Source organism: Pituophis catenifer, unplaced genomic scaffold (assembly GCF_029215685.1).
Source record: "Pituophis catenifer annectens isolate HBS135680 unplaced genomic scaffold, rPitCat1.0.hap2 SCAF_2, whole genome shotgun sequence".
NCBI lineage: Eukaryota > Metazoa > Chordata > Lepidosauria > Squamata > Colubridae > Pituophis > Pituophis catenifer.
Window position 1 is genome coordinate 262,625,849 of NW_027256882.1, and position 21,146 is coordinate 262,646,994.

Here is a 21,146-nt window from a genome sequence, read left to right on the forward strand (position 1 = left end):
CTACTGGGCCCACCGGGCCATCACATGCCAAAAGCATAGGGACCGGGGGGGGGTTTACGCGTGCATGCGCAGGGGGAGGGGTGCATAGAATTATGGGTGTGGGCATGTGCACGCACACGACCCCTTCCACGGTCCCCCCGCTTTTGGCATGCAATGGCAAAAAGGTTAGCCATCATTGAGCTAGTGTATATAAACTGGGAGCAAATCCCACACTCACTAGCACTAAGGACTCCACACTTCAATCCTGACCTATATATATTAGTTTCTGTTGAAAATACTTTGAAGCTGTGGGTGTAGTCTCAGGCCTAGACAGAGGTCCATAGAGAAGAGAAGAAAAAGCTTAGCTTGGAGGTATAGTTGGAAAAAATGAAAAGTTAATTTGGAAACCAAACAAAGAAAAAGGGAGTAAAGACAATTTGTGAGTCAGTCAGAGATAAAGCGGGGAAAGCACAAGTGAAGGAGGAGAGAGGCAATTTGTTTAGATCAGAAGATGGGCTGGCAGTTTTATCAGAGAGGGAGTCATCCTGTGGATCAGTAGGGGAAGGTTTAGAGAACTGAGAAGAAACAGATTGAATTCAGAAGGAGGATATCCAGGCTGAGAAGGAGGATTAAATACCATGAAGAAACTAGTGAAGAGAACTAGGACTGTATATGAGATTTTACAAAGACATTTTTGCTGTAGGCATTGTTTGCAAGAAATGGAGAAAATGGGTTTAAGTATGTACTGTTCTCTTGAAATGTACTGTAAATTTAACGAGAGCATTCTGAGCAAGCCTCTATCCCATTGATTTCAATAGTTTACTGACTGAAAATTATTCCTGTACCTGCCTAATACCATCCACATTAGTGGTGGGTTCCTCCCGGTTCGGCCCGGTTCCGCCGAGCTGGTAGCGGTGACGATATGACATCACAGAACCGGTTCTGCCCCCTGCCCTCCCGCCCCCTGCCCCCCACTCCCCCCACCACCTATTCTTACCTTTTATTTGGCCCCACCCCCAATCTATTGCTGCCTCCTGAGTCCCAGCTATCTGCTAGAGGGGAAAAAAATTGTTTAAACTCTTGCTGCGGGGCTTCAAAGGGCCGCCCTACAGCTGATCAGTGTTAAAAGAAAACAAATGAGTAGACCGGTGCCTGCAAAAATAAATGGGTAGACCAGTGCCTGCAAAAACAAATAGGTAGACCGGTACAGCTCTGCAAGCAGTTAAAAGCCTGGTAGACCAGTACCTCTGCTAAATCCTAAAGAATTGTCACATGATCATGAGGCTACACCCACAAAATAAGCCACACCCACAGAACCAGTAGTAAAAAAATTTAGAACCCACCCCTGGTCCACATATCTTTAAGGTTATTATTTTGCTCATTAAAATAGTGAAGTTCCTTTTGTCCGATCATAACTATAGATACCTACTTTTTTTTTATTGGATGATCCCGCAGGGAGAGAGGAAATCACCTTTTAGATGTTCCCCACCCACCCACCCACCCAAAAGGCTGGTTGAAGGCCAATGAAAGAACGGCAGAATTGGTTTCCAGCTGGCGCTGAGCTCCAGTGCCTGAATCTTTTGGGTGTGTGTGGGGGGGTGTAGATCCGCTGAATTTAACTGTAGGATTTTTGAGTGCAGCAATAATCTAGGAAAAACATCAAGCTCCATACAAAATTACTTGTCAGGTCAGAAATCACTAAAATTGGTTCATTAAAACATCAAGGATTAATAGAGCAAAGAGAAAGAAATAGTAATGGATTTTGTTTAGCTAGTGCTGAAAACATGGGCAAAGTATATCATAACTGTGGTGTCTGACACAACAATGGTTATTTTTCTAGTATTTTATCACAGAAAGGAAAACAGCTGAATTATATTCCATACAAACAAGTCATGACAAACACAGTAGAGTGAAACTTGAGGGCCCTTCCTCAACATACATTCCTCTTATTGTTTTTTATCCTTTGCAAGCAATAACTAGACAACTTTTTAGCTGGACGCAGAAAAACCCAAGTAGAATAGAGAACAGTAGGAGTGTGAAATTGAAAGTACTTGCTAATCAGATTAGATTTGCCTACATTCAAATTGGCTTTTAGTGATCATCACACCACATACCTCGTCAAAGAATATTGAATCATGTTTGGATAGATAAATTTGTCTATCTCCAGAAGAGAATCTTGATTACTGTATATTACTTAAAAAGCATTTTTTCTAGTATGTTACTGTTTGGGCTTTAGCAATATCACCAGTGAAATCATGTGTGACTGTTCAATAAAAAAATCAGACATTAAAAGCATGAAATATTTAGTATTGTGACTCTATTTTTTCCTATTTTTTAAAATCATGAATGCAGCTCTGAGTGTCCTAAGTATATTTCTTTATAATTTTTTATGTTTTGTGATGCAGAAAATATATTTAAGCATCACAACTGGTGCTACATTTTTTTCAGCAATGACTTGAAGTCTCCATAACCCACGGTGTCATGAAAAAATGAATGTAATTTGTGTTGTTGCTATATTTTTAAAGCATTAAATTGGCTAAAGCAACACGATATTGTTATTTTGTGTTTGCTGTTTTCTTTTTCTTAATTGAATTTCATATGCTGCCTGAGGTCGAAGCGGCTCTTTTTTGCATAATTTTCTGGTTTCTTTTTCAAGAATTATTAACAATGTGAAATGTTTTTTTTATTCAAATGTTGTAGATTTATATGGATAATTGTTGTAAATTGCAAGTGATTGCAGCAGGACCATAAAAATTAAATACAGTGCCTGCTTTCTACGAAATAAATCCCATAGAGATCAGTGAGAAAAATTAAAATTGGTTTAGTTTATTGATTTTGGTGATGGCTCATGAGAAAATAAATCACTTACAAGTAAATCACTAATGAAGAGTTAATCTATAATGAAGAAATAAGAAAAGAAAAAAAAAAAAACCACAACCACTAACTGTTGTTGCAAAATATAGATCTTCCTTCTAGACCCGTGATGGCAAACCTATGGCATGCGTGCCACAGGTGGCATGCAGAGTCATATCAGTGGGCACACAAGCTCAGCTCCGGCGCACATGCACACGTCAGCCAGCTGATTTTTGTGCCTTCTGGGCCCCCTGGAAGTTGGCAAACAGGCTGTTTCCGGCCTCCAGAGAGCCTCCAGGGGGGTGGGGAAGACCGTTTTCACCTTCCTCAGGCTCCTAGAAAGGCTCTGGAGCCTGGGGAGGACAAAAAATGGGCCTACCGGGCCCACCGTGCCATTGCGTGCCAAAAGCGGGGGAAACGTGGGGGGGTCGCGCACACATGCGCAGGGTGGAGTGCATAGAATTATGGGTGTGGGCACGCACGCGCATGACTCCCCTGTGCTTCCCCCACTTTTGGCATGCGATGGCAAAAGGTTAGCCATCACTGTTCTAGACATAATAATGAAATGTAGCCAATACAGTGAAAGTACACCTTGAACAGAACTCATTGAGTCCTATAAATGTTACCATCTGTGAGCCTATGTGCCTCAAAGTTTTATTTGTTAACATAAATTTGGGCATCATTTTTATATCTCTTCTATTCAGCTAATCCATTGATAATTAGCTCTAATTTTAATGGTTTTTCCACTTTGATATATTCAATTTATAGTATTCTATTTCAAAGCCTTTACTTGTATTCTACAAAATAAATGTAACTTGTAGCTCATAAAGCGCCTTATAACTAAAGGTCATTGGCAATTTATGGAGCGTCTTACATTCCATTTCATCTTTTTCTATTTTGTTTGTGATACCTACTGACTCCTGCAAGGGCCCCTCTGAAGCCCTGAAAGTAATTCCAGTGCATTCTGCTTGCTTGGATCAGTGGGCTATAGCCATCCAAACTCTCTTTTCTTCATTTCACCCCCAGAATAACAATCCTGTGAGTAGAGTAGAGTCAAGAGAGAGCAAATGTCCATCCTCCCAATGAACTTGTATGGCTGAGGGCGGACTTGCACCTGAGTCTTCAGCACAGACGGTGGCCAGGTCTCTGAATATATGCACAGGTTTCAAGATTTGTCTGGATGGCATTTTTTAAAAGATACAAATGCAAATCCTAAACCAAGTCTCCCTTGAGCAAAAATCAAAATGATGATCCTGTTAAAAAGGTGAAACTAGAATCAATCAGGTTATTTTAGAATAGCAGTAAGATTTATTATTCAACAGAATGCAAGTATTGCCCTGTCTAATCCACTGCTGGCTGTCTCCATTCAGGACACACCACCATTTATGATTAGAGTAGCACTATAATAATAAAGCAATGTATAGAAAGTATATTCTTCTGACAAATTGCTCTTTTGCTTGCAGTGATAGAAGCCCAGATGGTGCCTTAACCATTTTAGCAATTTTAGATTCAGCTGTAACTCTGTTGCTGAATGTGCACCTCTAAGAATAAGTTCCAATCAAAGGCTGTGTGTGTGTGTGTGATGTGTGTGCACATGTGCGTGCGTGCATGCTTGTGTGTAGGTTTGTGTGGATATATATGCATTTAATAGGTTGTTAGTAATAAAGAAAGTGCTGTTGCAGTGACAAAATGACAAAAAGCCACTTCCACCTGACATTTGGACTTATTCCCTTAAAATGAAATTGCTTTACCTTATATAGAATCCTATGCTTAAAATAGTTAAACACCATGTAATACTGTAAATCGCATTAAAAAGAAAAATAATGTATTACATGGTGTTTTGGCTTAAATATTTTACATAGGTATCAGCTTGCCAAGAAATATTCAGTTATTTAGCAAAATAAAAGTCTAACAGTTAAAATGTTTAGAGAGAGGGGCAAGAGCTTGTGGTATACACTATGCCGCCGAATTGCATCTCAAGTAACTACAATCAATGGCAAATAACACCCATATGAATTGGCATGAGACTGTGTTGAATTCAAGCATCCCCTGGCCAAGATCATGCACAAGAAGGCAACGTTTTTCAGGGCATCCTTTGAATTTATGGAAAGGATTTAGAATTCTTTCTTTATTATTTATTGGCCAAGTGTGATTGGACACACAAGGAATTTGTCTTTGGTGCATATGCTCTCAGTGTACATAAAAAGAGAAGATACATTCGTCAAGAATCATAAGGTACAACACTTAATGATAGTCATAGGGTACAAATAAGCAATTGAATCATACTAGGAAACAATCAATATAAATCGTAAGGATGCAGCAACAGACTACAGTCATACAGTCGTAAATGGGAGGAGAAGGGCGATAGGATCACCTTCAGGATTTAGGATCATCTTCAGCCAAGACGCTCTAAACTGGCTGAGGTTTGGCTCTGATCTAACAAAGATGACCTTCTCTTGACTTTCCCCTTGACCACATTTTCTGGCTCTTTTGCTGACATTGTTCAATTCTGATGGCAAAGCTTTCCAGCAGATTAAGTCAGTTGTCAGGAACCGCTTGTAAGTCAGAAGAGCATCTCAGTTGAAAGAAGTGAGGTGGGTCTACTTTTAACCTGCATTGAGTAAACAGGATGGCCTTAAAGGACAGAGGGAAGATCTGCTACTGAGACATAAAATTTGAGCCCAGGTCAGTAAAGTGGTTTATAAAAACACTTCAGACAGCCAGCCCCCCCCCCCATTCTCATAATAGGAGGGAGAAAGAGAAGCACAATCAGACTGTTACTATAGCCTTCTAATAAAAATAACTTGAAAAAGACAGAGACTGTGAAGACTTGTCTCTCTGATAGGCTAGTCAGTCCATTTTTTAAAAAGCCCAATAATAAAAAAATATCCCTGGAATAGGGGTGGGGAGGAATGGGGGATGGACAGCCACAGCCACTCAGTCCTGTCAGGGTTGAGTCAAAGACTTTCCACTCCATCCAAATACTTTCAGGCCACTGAGCCATATGAATGAATGAGTGAGTGAGTGAGTGAGTGAGTAAATTTCCCTTCTCATCCTAAAATCTACACCTCTGACAAGTTTCTTTAGGAAAACAGGATTTAATCTGAATAAAAACTCTCCCCCAGATCTGATTTCTGTTTCTTCGCCTGCCTGGCTCAGTCAGAACGTGCTAAAAGTTCGCTTGGAACAAAAGCACAGAACACTGACGCGCGCCTTCCTTTCTCCCCACCCCCGAAAAAGAAAGGCACGATGTTTCAATTAGTCGTCGGTTGCCGGGGTCTCTCTTCCAAAAGGGCGAGTGGCAAAAGAGGCAGAGAACTTCGCTTTCGAGGAGGGAGGGCGGCGTGGTGTGGTAAGGGAACGGGGGGGGGCTTTGAGCCTCGAGTGGACCGCGCGAGCAGCGGGGTTACGAGCGCAGCTGCGGGTTTGGGGGGCCCCCGTCATCACTGCGCACTCCTCGCCTCCCTGGCAGAGATCCAGTAACCATGGGTTACCCTATCAGTCAGGGGACCCGCTGCCTCCCCTCTGCCAAAGCTCTATAAAAGGGACCCGTCCGGGAAAGGCGGCCAGGAGGCAGCCCCAGAGAAGGCGCCGCTCCCGCCGCTGTTAACTCTTTTCCTCACGCCGCGGCGCAAAGGCTGTCGGACATGGCTGTCGGATTCCGGCGCTGCCAGCTCGCCCTGATCTTCTGGGCCGCCCTCGGAGGGGAGAGCAGGGTCTTCGAGGTAAGCGAAGAGCGGGCGTCCCGCTGCCCCCCCCGTCCCCTCCCCATTCTCCGCCCGGACCCCTTCCACGCCGAGGTGGCCCCCTTTGGCCATCTTTGAATCGGCATAGAGCTGGAAGGGACCTCAGAGGTCTTCTAGTCCAACCCCCTGCTCGAGCAAGAGACCCTGTACCCTCCCCATTGCGCCAAGAGCCTTGGGTGGCCCCTTCTCCAGCCCCTCGGACCTCTTCTGTCTTTTGTGTCTCCAGGGGCGGCAGGACGCCTTCGCGGACGGGCCGGTCCTGCTGTTCAACCAGGAGCTGAAAAGGCAACTCTCGGGCGAGCAGATCTACCGTCGGACGCTGCGTGAGTTTCTTCCGGGACGGGACGGGACGGGACGGGGCGTGTGTGTGTGTGTATGCGTGTGTGATGGGAACTGTAATTCTCTCGCTGCTGGGGAAGCTGTGGTTCAGAAGGCGCTGCTGCTACCGATGTCCGCACGCCGCGACTTAAAAAGGTTAGACGTGAGTTCAAGCGACCTCGATCCCAGCCCTAGAATGAGCAGGTTGCCCCAAAGGTTGCTGGGTGCGGCGGTAAAATGTAACCAGAGACGGCTTCTCGGAAGTGAGGAACGACGAGAAATCGTCCTGGCGCCCTTTTCTAAACGCCACTTTTGGTAAGAGTGCAAATTAAGCTGTGGAGCTGTGTGCGGAGTGCGGAGTGCTTTTCCAGAGTGATCGGCCGGAGCGCAAAACTTTCTGAGAGGGACCGATGCTTCGCCTTCTGTGGCATTCCATCTCCTGGACTGTGTTTCTGTTGCCAACGTCGCCTGGAAAAGGGGGATCAGAACTTCCTTTTTGTGAGGGTATCATGAATATTGGCAGAATAATGCCCCAAAGGTGCTTTCTCAAGAGGCAAACTGGACTGTCTGTTTTTTTTTCTTTGAAGACTTTTTTGCTTCTTGGATGCAAGGAACTGAAGCTGCTTGGATGAAGTTGCTTTTCAGCTGAAGAAGATTCTTAGATGAGAAGTGAAGCATCTTCAGAGAAAAATCAGAAAGTCCAGTTGCCTCTTGAAAAAACACCTTTGGGACAACCATGACCTGGATGACTGAGAATCTCCATAAACATTGACAAAATAAGTTTTGAATAAGTGATTTCAGAGATAGATAATGTGAAATCTCTGCTCTTGGAACTGCCAACCAGAAAGAAGAAAAAGTTTATGGTGGTTTATTCAGCTGGCTGGCTGGGGAATACCAGAGGATGCTTGTGAGTGAGAGAGTAGTCGAACCTTCTCCAATCTGATGTCTTTTGGACAATCAGTTGTCTGGTTGCACCTGGAGGACATTGCTAACGTCTGAAGCTAGATAAAAGAAAATAATGATGAAGTTCTCTTTTCAGTGGGATTTCCACCAGTGGAGGAAGGTGCAGTAGAAGAGAAGATATGATAGGAGAAAAAGTTGTGGGTGGGATATAGATAGCAGTAGCAATCTGTACTGTGTGCTTCAGGAAAAGAAAATAATGGCTCTGGATAACTTAGGTTGTCTCACTTGTGGATTGGGAATGGTTCCAGCTTCCTAGGAGATATCAGTTGGTATTTTGGAGTTGAGAGGAGATACCTTTAAATATGTTTTCATGAGTGGTCTCCTTCCTCATGGCTAAATGCATGCCAAGGCTGAACCTGTACACTGGGACAGATTCCAAAGCTTGCTCCTGACCCTGAGTTGAAATTAAGAGCGAGAGGCTCCTTCCTGGGAGCAAAATTCCAAGCCATCTTTCCCTGGATGCCCTCTGTAGGTATGGGATTTCAGTCCCCCAGATGTCTGCACCACTCAGCTGCAAGGGTCTTACTAAGATGGGGAAGGATGACAGAAGCAATGTTTTTCAGGGAGGCTTGTGGTGAGGACCTGAGAGGATCTCCGTATCCTATGCCAAGTATGAAATGACAATGAAGCATGAAGGCTCTTTCCATTCCTAGCCCAATATCTTTGTTTAGCAGTGCGAGAAGGGAAGCAGTTGGCATAAGGGAAAAAAAAACACGGGATTCAAAATAAGATGAGTTGCAAGAGAAAAGGATTGCAGAAATGCAGTGAAAAGCTTCATTGGCTATCAAAATTAACTCTTAAGAGCTGTGATGGCAAAGTGGTTAGAATGCAGTACTGCAGGCTACTTCTGCTGACTGCCGATTGCCAGCAGATTGCCAACAATCTGCCGATTGCCAGATTGTTGGGGGCAATATGCTGTCTCTGTAAACCACTTAGAGATGGCTGTAAAGCCCTGTGAAGTGGTATATAAGTTTAAGTGCTATTGCTATTATGCCATGTAGCCAAATATAATTCACTCTCATGGGTGTGTTACCTAGTTCTCCAAAGGCTCACCTCTGTTGACATTCCCTCTGTTTCTTTACAATACCTCTGTCTCATTCTTTTAACTGGCATCTCAGGGATTAAACAGAGACACTAATTCATGCAACATTTACACATAGTACTAAATTACAATGTAATTTGTGTGTTTTGACTTGGCTTACATGAATATGCCATTGTATCACATTTTATGGCTTAGTACATTGCCTAAACCCAGCTAATTGTGGAGTGTTGCAGTTACGATTAAACAAACCATGACTTACCATAATGTATGAATCCACTCTATCGCTGATACATGGTACTTTTCCCATGTCTATTTTACATGAGTAACCGAATGCAGACTTTAAAATCTTTTGGAAAAGGGAAGAAAAGAAAGTATACAGCTTGCCTGCTGTTGCATGACTGTAATATTACCTATTTCCAGACCTTTTTTCTGTCACCTTCCATGGCACAAAAAACGCCTGAGCAATTTCTATATTCTGATGTGTTCCCACCATCTCACCTTCATCCCATCCTCAGTCCACAAGTGAGATAAGCTTAATCCACCTTCTCTACTTCATGTTAAAGTAATGCTTTTTTTTCTTTTGCCTATCTATCCTCTCCTGGGTTGGAAAATCCAATTATTACGGCTGGATGTCAGGTACTTGTTTGAAATAAAGGTAAAGGAAGTAGGAAATGAATCAGCAGTGAAGATGGCATTGGCAGCATTATCTGCAGGAGCTTTTCTTACACTTTTCTGACATAAGCAGCCTTGCAAGCTCCACCCCGTTAATATGTGAATGTGATATAATAATGCATGTATAAAAAGGGGTGGAGTTTGCAGTGCAAATCTGCTTTTATCCTCCTCACTTGAATGCTACAAGGGTGGATGGGATGTAGTTCAGCTCAGAAGTGAGTTTATGACCTCTACTTTCCGTATTATTATTTATTGCAATAAAATCAGAATGAGAATGTAAGGAAAAGAAACTTACTCCTGTTTCTTTCATGAAGAAGAATAAGAAAGCCACAGTTCAAATCTCATATGGCTTCAAGCTATGATTTTCTTGCTAAATTTATCCAGATTAGCCCACCAAGCACTCTCGGAAATGCTATATAAATGCTATGCCAATTTGCACATTGTGCAGATATATTTATAATTGTACGTCCTTTTGAGAAGAAATCACATCCAAGGAAGTTGGAAGATCCAGACTTGATGGCACATAATCATTCAATCAGCTAGTCATTTCCAAGATGTAAATTCAAGATTTTCCCTCCCCCGTTTTCTTCTGAGTCAGGAACCTGTGAGCTTGGGGACTTGTGTTTCCAGAATTGGGAAGAATCACTTTGTTCTTAAATGACAGTCAAAAGCTGACATCAATTGCACCTTTTGGTAATAAAGCATTTAGCTCCCAATTGCCATTTTAAGAGTGAGTATTTAAGCTCAGAGCTGTAGAATTTGAATTTTCTTGCTTTTCTCTCCTGCTTTTTGGAAGCATCAGGCTCAATGTAAGAAAAACCCAAAAGTTTTTGCACATTCTTTTATGTCATTTTAATTAATCCTAATAAAGGCATAATAGGAGCTTAGACTTTTGTTTCCTGATAATGGGCATGAAATACAGATTAATGTGCCCCCCTGACTTTCCTCCAATGAACTTTCAAACCCATATGGAGAAGGAAGGGAAGGGTTTTGTCTGATGAGATTTAAAAATGACAGTAAAAACTAAGAAGAAGGCTTAGGGAAAAGAAAATATTTGAGTCTGTAGTCCTAATGACGGGGTGAAGGTAGGGGGTTGAAATTTGCAAAGGTAGTGATTGAGAGAATAATATGGTTCTGCACATGTTTTCCATTTGTGTCTAGATTAGGAGAGTGCTTCTTTTAAGGTTTACACTACAGTTTTGTATGTTTATTGTATCCAAATGGCAGAAAATTTTCTCACCAATTTGGGAACATAATTAAGCAATCTGGGAGCTACCTAAGCTGACTAGAAGAGTCTGGATGTAACTTTCCAAGATTTCTTTCTGAAGTCTTCTATAGCTCTATCTGCCAGGGATTGAATGTAGAATCTTCTTAAAAATTAAACAGCGTACTGAGAATGATGGCCTTTATCAAAAAGGGACATTTGCATATAATCGGCACAATTGTGAGTTACATTTGTCTTGTTTTTAGTAAAAACATGTAAAAGTGCCTTGACCTAGGAATTATTTAGCTACTGACTTCTTCTTTATAATATGAGCTTAACATTATTGTTTTTTTAATAGTTTTTATTGAATATTTTACATTTTTAAAACCAAAAACATAATAGAAAAAGACAAAAAACAAAAAAAGACCAAAAAAAGGAAAAACATACACATACACCAAACAGTAAAATACAAAACATAAATAACAACATTGTATAATATTTTACAACTGTCTGCATTGACAATTATCTTTACTTTTAAATTCAATCATCCTAATCATTCTCTTATTCTTGTATAACCATATTGAACATTCTTATAAACTGTTATATATACTTACATCCAATTTATTAACATAGTGCCTTGACCTAGGAATTATTGTTACTCGTTTTTATATTGCATGATTTTTGGAAGATTACATGTGTATTGTTTTTAAGATTGTTAAAAGCTGGGATTCTTTCAATAATGTCAAACAGATAATTGTCTTTCATTTTGCATGCACACAGCTTCTCTCTTCAATATTCCCTGCCCTTGAATCTGACATGTGAAAAGAGATTCCTCCCCTAAGAAAAAGGAATTGACTTGCTTCTATTCTTGTCTGCAGGATGTCTTGACATGCTAAGTATAGAAGGGCAGTTCACCTTCACCGCAGAGCAACCCCAGATGCATTGTGCAACATTCTTCATAGGAGAACCAGAGGAGTTCATCAGTATAGATTTTGACTTTGTCAACATTGACTGTCAAGCTGGAGATTTCTTGAAGGTAAGAGGTTGTCTGCTGACTGAGAGTTTCTATATCAGACAGGGGTGAGGGAATGTACACTTTTCTTTTATAAAAAAAAACAGTATATATTTGGCACTGGTAAAGTCAAAAAATCAAAATAGAAGGTAATGCTTTAGATGTCGCATTTGAGGTTTCCAGACATGGTGAGTGGAATGAGATTGGCTTTGGATCCAAAATCCCTCCTCTACAGTCTTGCTTCTGATAGCCTTGCTACTTAGTACCATGAATTTTATTTTTGTTTATTCATTCCACTTACATCTTGTTTTCAAGGATACACACAGTTTTCCCTTTTTTTCATTTTCTTTTAGCAGAAAGCCTGGCAGGTAGACTAGCAGTTGTGGCTGGGTAGAAATTTAAACTCATCAGCTATAGCCCAACCCTCAACCATTGTACTACAATGCCTTTCATGAATTTGAGATTCAGTAGGGAATATATTATTTTAATAATGAAATTAAGTATTTAAGTATGTAGAATTAAAATACTAACAAAACATTGTTAGAACTTCTGCAGGCAATAAACGTAGAAATAAAGAAGGAAGCTGACAGCCCACAGAAGATATTGTTATAGGAAAGATACCATAAATTTATCACAATACTTTATACATTTGCCAGAGTTAAAGTATTGCAAGAAACTTTGTTCTGTTGATACAATAGATGGAGAGAACTTGCTGTTCTTTGGCTATTGTTACATTAGCATATTATCTGGAGAAATAATTGCATTTTCTAGGATAAAATGCAGCAGAGGAAACCATCACCTCTTTACCCAAAACATAACCCTGAAGTGAAGTCCAATCTGTAGATCATGTGAGGCCCCAAACCCAAGAGTGATACCAGAGTCTTTCAAGCTGAGTTCTTCATTGTTTCTACACCTATAAAACAGAATCTTGCCAAACTGAAGCTCTCTACTGTCTGCATTTACCATATACTTCATCGTCTTTCTTTCACACAAAATATCTGGACTGGATTGTCTCTTTTTCCTTTGTAATGCATCCTCTCCACCCTGGGAATCCATTCTACTACATTCCATCACAGATAACCACCATACACCATGCATTTGTTGCTTGAAAATCAATTGTCTGCCTTATCTTTAAATGGAATTTATTAGTAATTCCTAAAATAATATAATCAACACTCAGGTCAAAACGTCTGTTTCTTTAATTTCATGTAATGTGAACATTTTAATTTCCTTGGATCTGCAACATGAAGGATCTCACATGTTTGTTTGAAGAATAAAGGGATGATTAGAACATAAAGCGGTTATTTTTATTCACCTTTAGAAACATTAACTGTAAAATTGCCATTCTACAAAGCCAAGTGGCAGTTGCATCGTTTTAAATCCCCAAGAATACCACGTAAATTTCATATGGGTCCTGGGAGAATTCAAAGAAAACATGATAGATGGCCATAGCCCAGAGTTTTGTTTCTCTGTCTGGGTTCCAGAAATCAAAATTAAATTGGTCAATGAAAGTTTTTCTGGAAGGTGGTAGGTATTTTCACCACATTCCTTGTTGGTAGTCATTTTGTGAGAGTTCTTAAAACATGGTTTCAACATTCCAAAAGTATTTTCTAGCTCCCAAGGTTTAGGCACCTCAACTGGAGTATATGCATAGTTGGCTGCTCGGCTCAATAATGCTTGGATCAGAACCCCTGAGGAGAATGCATGGATTGTAGAGCTGGAGTGAAGGGAATCAGCATCTGTGTGACACTGCATAATGATCACTCTGCTTCAAATTTAAATGTCAGGTTTAGAAACACATCTTTCATAATTAAGCCCAATTATTAAAATATTTGAAGTAGAAACTACAGAGAATGTCAAAGTGATTATTATTAGTGCATGAAGTGATGACTTATAATAGATGTTAATGCCAAGTCATGTGTGCAGCAGATTGGTGAAATTCCTGGATTGGCATGAGATATAAGAGAGGTCCAAAGCCTACAAGACATTCTTCCTATAATGAAAAGAGTCAGTCTCTTTTTACTTCATTAACTAGTATTAAACTCACTAAAAGGAATAATCTGAAAATGAGAACATGCATGTTCTTATCCATATTTATGCCAATAATGTGATGCCAATAATACCAGTATGAACAATAACAATCAGTCAAATTATGAGCAATCTGTTTGGATTTAAAATTTAATATGAAACATAAGGAACAAAGAATTTACTTTAATGGACAAATTGTGATTTGTCTCCTTTTGATTTTGGAGGCAGAATGTCCTCAGTTTGGGAATTGCAGTCTCAGTAAATATGGAAGGCATCAAGATGAGGAAATCTGATATTAAATCCGAATTCTCTTCTATAATCCTACATCCCTCTAGGTTTTTGATGGCTGGATACTGAAGGGTGAGAAGTTTCCTAGCTCTTCGGATCACCCTCTCCCCACTTCCGAAAGGTATAGAGATTTCTGTGAAGCTGGAGCTAGCCCAACCACCATCAGGTCATCTCAGAATGTTGCCATGATCATCTTCAGGATTCAGGATGCAGGGAACGGATTCACCTTAACAATAAAGAAGCAGCCTAATCTTTTCCGTAAGCTTGTTTTCATTTTATCTTCGGAAATGGCTGTGATTTCTGAGAAGGGGAACAATTCAGACAAGCTGTGATCAAATAAATAGGAATAGTATCGGTAGTATAGCAAAGGCTCAATCAGCTTGACTATGTTTTCTTACCCATAATGGAGGCTGTTCCCTTCTTCTCTAGAATGTTTCCGATTTCCCAGTCTACTCTAGACTGGCAGTCTTCCATTCTATCCAAGTTCACGCCTCTGTTTTTTTTTTTTTTTCATTTTTAAGAACAACCCTGATTGGCTAGGTCAGTGATTCTCACTGCGGACCCCTGGGGGGAACTGCAACGTCATCATAAGAGATCTACAAAGATTTGAAGAAATGTTATGTTTTAAATATTGAATTAAATCTTAGGGGTCCATGGCCACAAAAGATATTTAAAGGGGGTCCGTGGTGAAGAAAAGAGAACCATTGGGCTAGGTGCTGCTGCAACTTAACTGGGCCATGATCAGATGACAATGGAGGGTCCTTATTCTGGCTTTTTAGGCATGATTTGGCACAGGCATTTAGAAATCGTTAAAGTCATTAAAAAATAGAACTCTTCCCTGAAGGTAAAACAAGAGCATGCAAAGAGAAACCAAAGAGAATTGGGTTGAGTTGCGTAGCTATAGGAATTGAATAAATAAATAAATAAATAAATAAATAAATAAATAAATAAATAAATAAATAAATAAATAAATAAATAAATAAATAATAAATAAATAAATAAATATATATTTATGTCCACAAATGCTTTAACAAAAAAAGCAACAAAATAATTTCCCTTTGTCTTTCCTAAAATTAGACTGCTAAAATGAGGAAAGCTTAAAGTAAGAACACTTTCAATATTCTGTTACTAGAGCCACTTTTAATAAAAGTAGCTTTAGACTTTACGTGGAGTTGATTTTTGGGTCTGGTCTTTCTCGTGGGGTTAAGTGTACCTTTATAAGATGAACTTACATGGCAAAAAAGAGTAGGCAAATTCACTGACTTTTTTAAAAAAAACAACATCATCCTTTTTCCTATCCTGCCAATGTAGGAACAATTTAGGTTACACGCTTTGATACTGAGAACTCTTAAGTTCTCTGAACACTGGAAGCTATTTGCCCCTATGGGTTTTTTTTCCCTACTACATGACATAGTACGTTCAGTATTACTTAAGTAAAATAGGCCAATAAGCAATGGTTATTTTCTGTTGCTGTCAGTGTGATATTTGCGACCCTAAATTGAAAAATTTGTGCCTGATTTTTAAATGGAGAAACTGTTGGAAAACCTCAGCACAGCTGATTAGCATCTTATCTGTGTCGGTGCCAAAATCTCCTCAGATTAAAAAAGTCTGCATTCCTTTTTAGTGAACAAATTGTGACTCAGTAATTCTGTATCTTCCCCCTGTACTAAAGCTTGCAATATCATCTCCCAGACTCCAAGTGGAAGGTTTACGATGATAGTTCCTCATCAGCATCGGAATTGCAGTTTTTCCATTATCTACCCAACATTGATAAAAATATCTGATCTTAGCCTGGGGCATCTGCAGGGCTTTCACTTGAAGGTGAGTTGTCAGTTTCTTCCTTATACATCTGCTACACTACAGGGTTACACGATTCAGCAAATTTGCTGCTAGTCCTTATGGCTACGTTTGGCCTATTTTTCTATTTGTTCCCTCTCTCCTTAACTTTCTTTGATATTAACTCTGGAAGGCAGTACCCATCTGTGGATTTGGAAAATCCCATCCTCCTGTTCAGCACAGGTCATAAAAAAGGACAAAATGTTTTCTGAACTATATTCTTGCATATGGGGAGATCTCGTAGTTTGACGTAAATAGCAGAGTTATTAGCTACTATATAATCTGTTTTTAATAGTTTTTAACTTCTATATGTATTTGTATTTATTATGGCTGTTTACCGCCCTGAGTCCTTCGGGAGTAGGGCGGTATACAAATATGAAAAATAAATAAATAAATAAAATAAATATAGTACAAACCCATAAAGTGGTTATTTGTTTTTGGCTTAGCATGATGTTTAAATAATCATCACTTAAATGGGACAAGGACAGCTATCATTTACTACATTCTTGCTCCAAAAGCTTCCCATATTCGTGAATTCTGCATTTGGAAATCTTAAAGAGCTTCTTAAATTTTTATGCCCTTATGTGATATTTCATTTAACACTCACTTGCCTGATTTTTATAGAAACTAGCAATTTCTTTTATTCCCTTTTGTGTGTAAGAGTGAGTTGATTTTTGTTAGGCTCTCTGGAAATGCAGGGAATCTGAATGTGAATCTTTGCACTATCCCCTTTCCTCGTAACAATGATGGGAAACTTTTGGGCTTGGTGTGTAAAAAATTCAAGAAAATGCTTAACTGGACTCTGCTAGCCTGTCACCCCATCCCAGACAAAAGAGAAACAATTCATAACAAAGAGTTGCTTTGGATAGTGAAATGGATGGCATATCAATTTAAGACACCTATACTATAAATACCTATATTCTGTACGTATACAATTGTTTGACTCTGAAAAAAAATGCCAATCTGAAGCAGCTCAAGGTCACACAAAGTCTGGAAACTAAGGAGAATATTCTTGCATGCCTTTGCAGCCTCTGAGAAGAGTGGAAAAACACACCCTGTTGTTGCTTATTTTTTGGAGGCTTCTTTTGTCTGACTTTTGTGTGACTTCCAGAGGGTCCAAAGTCCAGGTGGACAGCACAACATATTCTTGTGTGGCTTCTGGAGGCTCTGAAAATCATGTGGGACCTTCCTGCATTTTGGGGGGGTTGCGGAAGTCACATGAGAAATATAATGTGCTCTCACACGGCCTCCAGACCCTCTGGAAGTTGTGTGAGAGTCTTCAAGAGCCTCCCAGAATTGTGTGAGAATGTTCTTGTATGATTCTTGAATGGTCCAGAGGCCCCTCAAGAGCAGGGCCCTCTCACATAACTTCCAGAGGGTTCAGAGGCTGCATTCTCATGTGCCTCTAGGTTTGTCACCAAAAATGTCATGGCATATCACTTGTGACATGCATGCCATAGATTTGCTATCACCGGCTTATAGCAATCTTTGCGAGTTCTGAGTATTTTGAGGGTGGGAAGATGATTACAACTCTATTTTGAACTACTTTAGAAGGATTGAAAGAGAACTTCACTAATCAAAACTAAAACACACTTGATTGTTTTGCATGATCTTATAAATCTCATTTGCTAAAATAAACGTGAATTTTAAATTACCCATTTAACATGGTTTCATGTCCTTCTGCTTTTCCTTGTGCACAGAAACCAACTGCTGGTTGCAGGGGCACTGGAGATTTTATGGAGTTGCTGGGAGGAAATGGGTTAGACCCTTCTAAGATGCTTCCATTGGCTGATCTTTGCCATTCTTTCAGTGGCCCTGGTAATCTCTTGTGTTAATGCTTCTTGTTCAAATATTTCCTCAAAGTGATATAATAAGGCTACCATATCTGCAAAATGCCAGATAACCTTTAGAGGGCAGCAAAGAGGAAGGCTATACTTTGTTTTCTTTTAATAGACATCCAGATTTTGGCAGTCCAAGTATAGACACTGTAGATTAAAAAAAAGATAATTATATGGACTGATTGCTTAGGATTTTCAGCTTTCCAGTAAAAAAAAAAAGCATGACAAAGTGTTTTAGAGAGAAACAGCTTTCCTGATATTTATTTGCATCCTAATTTGCACTGCAAATACAACTCCCAAAAAACTTTTTCCAACAAATCTAGACAAGTCAGAATGTCTTGCATTTTTTGTATTAAGGAATTTGTTGTTGTTAGTTGCGAAATCATGTCTGACCTATCACGACCTCATGGACAACATTCCTCCAGACCTTCCTGTCCTCTACCATCCTCTGGAGTCCATTTAAGCTCACGGTATTAAGGAATGACATGGTATTAATACTTTTTTGGACATTTACTTCTCATGACTGGGATTAATACAAAAGACTGGCAATGTGTATTGAAAAAATAAGGTCTTATCTTGTGGAAAGAGTTTTGCTTAGCTGCTGACTCAAGCCCTGAGTGGGTATCAATCAGTCAATGTCATCATTGCTGTGTGAAGATGGTCTCATAAATACCATAGAGCAAAGTGGGAAACCTGAAAATACACAGACTTTATGCAGTCCCCAACATCTCTTTTGCTATTCCATGCCTAACCCTGCCTAATCACAATTGCCATATAGTATTTGGTTCCTTTTTGAGTCAAAAAACACGAAAAGCTTGTAGCTTATTAGACCCACAGACATGCCATCTTCTGCAAACTCTGTCCACTATCTAGAAAAAACAATAACTCATGTCCATACCCAAGTAAACTGTATAGCCTCATTCTCCTTGTATTATTGTTCCCACCCAACATGGCACTTAGAGCCTCTTGGCCCTGAAAGTCTTCCTTCTCAAATCTAGATCGAATTGCACGCTATAATATATGCAGCATAAAGACGCAGGAAGACCTAGCTCAGCTAAATATCCATACAGTAAGGTGTTTTTCCCTTCTATGCAATTTAGTGAGGTTTAATCTTTTCTATCTGAGAATTATAAATGATGCTGAGTGTAATCTATTTTGCTTCAAACAAACAAAAATCTTCACAATCTTTTCAGTACCATTCACTGCCCGTTGTTTCTGCCTTCTTCTGCTATTTTTGTAGTTACAATTAATTATATCTTTCAGAAAATCAAGTACAATGTAGCTCACATGATGAAATATTATGGGCGTTCAAATTTGATTTAATGGGTGTTAATAAAGACAAATTAAACACACTTGATATAAGGAAAGTGCTTCTAGAATTAGTGCCTCAAGAATTATTCTTTTCAATCAGAGATCCTATAAAGAACAGTACATTGTTGTCATATTATATTAGTTAAATTAGTCATACACTGATCTTACTGAGGTCAGATTAGACCATTTCAGAATAAAGGCAATGAATCCAGAATAGGAAAAATATTATTCAACCTTATTTTGAAGCCATCAATGAAATCAGTGTGAAGGCATTCTTTGATTTAGTGTATTAATAAAGTTTTTCCTATCCTCTTTGCAATAATGTGCATTTCAATGTGGAAAGATGATGCCTCATTAGAAATCATATGTCCATATATTTGCTGCAGTATATACACATCTAATCTTCATGCATAATAGTGCATGAAGATGGAAGTTGCTTTTATCTATACACAGAGATCTTTTTTTATATAGAGAGAGGCAGTAGCGTATAAAGAAATGATATAGGCATGCCTTTCAAAAATGTGTACACAAGTCCTGCATGTAAAAGTGCAATCCATTAAAGTTGTTTAATAACTACACATTTTTAAAGCAATTAAAATCTAAATTATTTCCCTTTGACTAGCTCAAATGAAGATTGGCTGTGACAACACCGTACTGCGGTTAGTCTCAAGTGGAAAACATATCAATCAAGTAACCTTTGAATATTACCAGTTGGATCAATATGAACAGGAAAACAACAGCCTCAACGAATTTTGTCTTTCAAGCATTTGAAATATTGGACAAGTCTCTCTTCCTGGAACATATTAATTCTGAGCAGCTAAATTGGTGAAACACTTCTGCTGTCTGAGCACTTATCTTTTCATATGAAATCATTATTTCCATGAACATGATTAGAAGAGTATTACTCATAGCATTTGCAATACATTGTCTTTTTCCTGTCTTTAGGAATATTGAATATACCCAAGACATGCAAATCTGTACAGATTCCAAAAGCTGTCTTTAGACATACTTGCATCCATTTAATTCAAATGTGGTATGTTGTTGCTGCATCAGGGTGCCTGTTTTAGAGGAGCCATGAATGTTCAAATACATGCACAATTTTTTGAAATTATTTATTGTGCACGTACTTATTTTAGAACATTGTTTAATTCAATTTGCAGTTGAATTAAGGTGTCTCTTTAGGTGTCAGAAGTAGAAAGATTCACATAGAGAAAAATGACATTACAATTTTATAAGAGAATATTACAGTGCATAAATTTAATTGCCAGTTAATTTATTTACACAAATGTATATTCAGTTTTTAATAAAAATTTATAGCATGAAAAAAGATTTTGCTTTTATCTGTTTAACATAATAAATACATTCATAGTATTGACAAAATTTAGTTGGACTGTTTTTTCCTTGTGACTTTCATCAATTGGATTTCATTGTACTAGAAACAACAATTATACATTTAACTAAGAAGTTAATGAGAATGTTAAGTAAATTTATATATGATAAACTTTTTATATCAATTGTTAATTGGTAGAATTAGATTGGTGGATCAACATCCATGAATAGGGACTGGAATACATTTCCATTGCATTCATTCACTAAGATAACTTTTCAGAATTGGACAATTATTAATATTCTCCCACAATTTGATTCCTAATAATATACGTAACTAATATTTTATAACAAGACTATGGAACTTTTATAAAATGTCAGCTTCCCTAAATCTAAAGCTTGTCTACTTTTGGTTCAAGTATTCAGAAATCTATATTGAAGCTATACTCCTGATAGTTGAGTGAAAGATTGAAATATAAATACAAACTTTGCCAAGAACTTTTTAAAAAATGGGTAGAATCCCATTTTTTAATAGGGGGGCCAAAGAGAAGAATGTGGTAAATATTCAAGACACGTCTACATTCTTAATTGGGGAATGAGACATGCAAATGTGTTCTTATTAGAATATTGATGGTGTCAAGTTGCCCCATGGGCTCTCCCCAGATTTATTGGGAGGAAATGGTACTATCTGTGGGGAAGACCTATTAGAATTTCACCCTTGCCTGTCAGT

At 38.9% G+C, this 21,146-nt stretch overlaps 1 protein-coding gene across 1 annotated transcript; it reads left to right on the plus strand.

Moving 5' to 3' along the window:
• The first annotated feature begins 6,479 nt into the window (after positions 1–6,479).
• On the plus strand, positions 6,480–19,861 carry CRHBP (corticotropin releasing hormone binding protein). The gene is made up of 7 exons (XM_070935833.1): positions 6,480–6,557; positions 6,805–6,901; positions 11,656–11,813; positions 14,153–14,363; positions 15,778–15,926; positions 17,642–17,759; positions 19,713–19,861. Exons 1-7 carry the CDS (start codon positions 6,480–6,482, stop codon positions 19,859–19,861), a joined length of 960 nt encoding a protein of 319 aa, XP_070791934.1.
• The last annotated feature ends 1,285 nt before the right edge of the window (positions 19,862–21,146 follow it).

Excerpts from the sequence above, each read along its gene's own strand:
- CRHBP (XM_070935833.1), top strand. The coding sequence starts at position 6,480 with ATGGCTGTCGGATTCCGGCGCTGCCAGCTCGCCCTGATCTTCTGGGCC. Across the intron at positions 11,814-14,152 it reads AAGCTGGAGATTTCTTGAAG|GTTTTTGATGGCTGGATACT; the intron begins GTAAGAGGTTGT and ends ACATCCCTCTAG. Across the intron at positions 14,364-15,777 it reads GAAGCAGCCTAATCTTTTCC|CTTGCAATATCATCTCCCAG; the intron begins GTAAGCTTGTTT and ends CCTGTACTAAAG.